This window comes from Etheostoma cragini, chromosome 22 (genome assembly GCF_013103735.1).
Source record: "Etheostoma cragini isolate CJK2018 chromosome 22, CSU_Ecrag_1.0, whole genome shotgun sequence".
NCBI lineage: Eukaryota > Metazoa > Chordata > Actinopteri > Perciformes > Percidae > Etheostoma > Etheostoma cragini.
In genome coordinates this window covers 347,109-350,237 of record NC_048428.1, presented here as the reverse complement: position 1 = coordinate 350,237, position 3,129 = coordinate 347,109, and the positions used below count along the sequence as shown (strand labels likewise).

Genomic DNA, 3,129 nt, shown 5'->3' with positions numbered 1-3,129 from the left:
CAGTATTAGGGACCACTAAGGTCTATATAAAGAGACTTCAGATACAGTATTAGGGACCACTAAGGTCTATATAAGAGCATCCAAAAAGCACCTTGTCATGTGACCTTTAAGAAACACCTATTATAACATAGTGTATGCATAGATGGTTGAAGCCAACCATCTATGCATACACTATGTTATAATAGGTGTCTATCTGTTGGGGGAATTTGAGTGGCTTCTAATAAATTAATAAGCAACCGGACAATTTAGACTAATACTTTGTTTTATCTAGTTTTACTTTAAAAACAATTTGTCTTGTAAACAAAAGGCTAAATCCAACTTATAGTTAAACAAAAACTACAACGTTTGGGTAAAAATTTAATTAAAGTACGCCTACCTGGGCTTGCGGTGGGGGAGTCCATGGACCGGGACTCACTGCTCCCTCCGGCACTTTCTGAGTCGCTGCTCATGCCTCCCCCCTGGCTGGCCGAGGCCCAAGGACGAAATGGTCCCTGAATCCGAATTGCTGCATAAAAACACATTGCAACACTGAAAAGCACAATATTACAGCCCACATTTCCTAATGTATTACACACTATACGTACATTATAAATGTTACTAAAATGTTGAAATAAAATCATAGATTACTCCCTAATGTCCCTTGTATTTTCAGTTATACCTGAACTATTTCTTTCAGTATGCATGCGCATAGCTTTGTTTTTAAATGATCTACAGGCCTACATTAAAGAGGTTTATGTTCCATTTTTTTGTTCCTAAATTCTTACCATTTCATCTGAGTGTTGAATCTCTGAAACAACACTTGCACATACACGCAAAAAACAAGCCAATAAGCCTGCAGAGTGTAATGGCCCATATCGTCAGTAGCTTACTTCTGCTATCTTTTTACCTAAAACAGGCCTGCAGGTCATGAGCCCAATAACCAGAAATGTTCTTTTGATCAAAACAACCCAACAGGTACTTGCTTGAAGAAGACCCCATATAAGAGCAGGAGCTAACAGGCTAAATATAAACCTGCGTACCTTGGATGTCAGTACTACTGTTGGAGCGCCTTTCGGCGATCTTGGCATGTTGGGCAGTGACGGGACTATCCACGTCATCTGCCACGAGGAGGTCAGAGGTCACCGAGGCCTGTGACAGGTTACTGTGGGACGAGTGGCTGCCACTTAGCGAGCGCTTGTTGAAAGGCATCCTAGGGAAATGATGGAATAAAAATAATCATTATCATATTCTTTGAAACATTCTTCTTGTTCAGGTGGAATATTACGAATCACACAATTTTATTTAAGACAAGGCAATTTTATCTATGAAGCCTTAAATAACAAAGTTGGGGCTTACAATCAACACAACGAAAAAAAACCTCTCTTCTTAGATACTAAACCTGGGTATGGAGAAACTGGAAAAAGAAAAAGAGCATGGCACTCACGGCATCATTCAATTGGATTTCTTCCTTTTGCCTGGCTAGGTTACATTTTCACAGTATTCACATATTAGACCGGCAATAATACAGTCATGGATTTTGGTCCAGCAGTAACATTCCTCTCTTCAGACAATTCTAAATGAGATCTGTATAAGTAATTCCTGTACAGTGGGATCAAATGGCTTAGTATATTTTCTAATTCCATCAGCACAGATCCCTGAATAATCGGGAGATCAGCCCCGCCTCAACATCAAAGACGGCAGTTAATTAGAGTTTAACAATGATTAACTGATAGGCTTGTGAATGGTCCAAATGCAATCCATGCTAACCATTGTTATCAAAAGAATTCTAACGTCTTTGTTGTAATTCTCACAATATACAAAATCTGGTCAGTGTCAGAGTCTATATTTAACCTTTTAAAAACCAATGCTGTGGATGCGTTCATGCGGGTGTGGGTGTGGGTGTGTGTGTGTGTGTGTGTGTGTGTGTGTGTGTGTGTGTGTATGTGTGCGCATATGTTTAAGTCCCATTTCCTTTCTTCCAAGCTGAATTCTTTTGATCAGAGGGATCAGAGTTGAGGGGTGGAAGGGGAGAAGAGTAAGAACAAAGTACTCTCTTATTTCCATGTGTGTGTGTGTGTGTGTGTGTGTGTGTGTGTGTGTGTGTGTGTGTGTGTGTGTGTGTGTGTGTGTGTGTGTGTGTGTGTATATATACACACACACACACACAGTATGTTAGCTTTTGATAGCATTGTTGGACTAGTATAAAACTGATGGTAAGCCCCTCTCTCCCGTGACCACAGTCATTTCCGCAGGAAGCCCTGGCCAACCTAATTGTTTTACGCTTTCCAAAACAAGCTCTCTCACCCACTCTCTCCACGTCTCCCAGTGAGGTCCACAGTCCACAGACCACTGCAGTTACTCAATGTCACTGTATTTTCAACCACATTACTATAAATAAAACATTCAGATTGACACAGATTCCTATGATGAAAGCTTTAAGCTGTTGATATAAAAACAATTGTGTAATACCACATTATGTGGAACAACTGAAACCTTTTTGAACTGATGGGGAACTCCAAATGAATTAAAAGACAGTGACATCAACTGTGAACTGCTCTGTGAGCACCACTGTGTCTTAAGAAAAGAAAAGAACTAATTGCATCATCATTTCCTTGATAAATTCTGAGAAAGAAAAACACTGATGACAAAGATGGCCGATATGGTTAAATTTAGTTACAATCCCTCCATAGTGACCATGAGATTTCAGTTATACTGTATTCACAGATAATATACCAGTTACTGGTGATAGGGATAATGACATGTAGATCTACCTACTCTACAATATGATGGACTGTGATTAAGTTTGCACATGCTTTTTCTCAAAGTGAATGATTCATGTCTTGTAGAGTCAGTCTCTCATTGCCAGACCCTCCTCTGGGATGGGAGAAAACCCATGCTCTGGTTCATCGGCATTCCTTTCAATCACAATCGTCTTGGGCGGGGCTAAGTGCTGGACTGAGCCACAGTGCCTCTACTAAATAGTCTCAGGAAGGAAGTTGTTTTGGTGGAACATGTGTACATTCACAAATAGTTTTATTCGTCAACAGAAAACTCCAATTGGACAGGTTAGCCAGCAGTCTGGATTTACCCTGCAGAGATCTGAGGACCAGGTAACCATAGTCCTCAGATTGGACAGATAGTCTAGCTAGC

General features: G+C 40.4%; 1 protein-coding gene across 1 annotated transcript in view; it reads right to left on the bottom strand.

Annotated features, from left to right (window-relative positions):
* The window catches only part of LOC117938237 (rho GTPase-activating protein 29-like), a 40,258-nt gene that overhangs the window by 9,613 nt on the left and 27,516 nt on the right, over nucleotides 1-3,129 (bottom strand). Inside the window, exons 8-9 of the mRNA XM_034862758.1 lie at nucleotides 1,020-1,214; nucleotides 377-505 (exon numbers count right to left, since the gene is read on the bottom strand). Coding sequence (XP_034718649.1) covers nucleotides 377-505; nucleotides 1,020-1,214 — 324 coding nt within the window. The remainder of the gene's footprint in view (nucleotides 1-376; nucleotides 506-1,019; nucleotides 1,215-3,129) is intronic.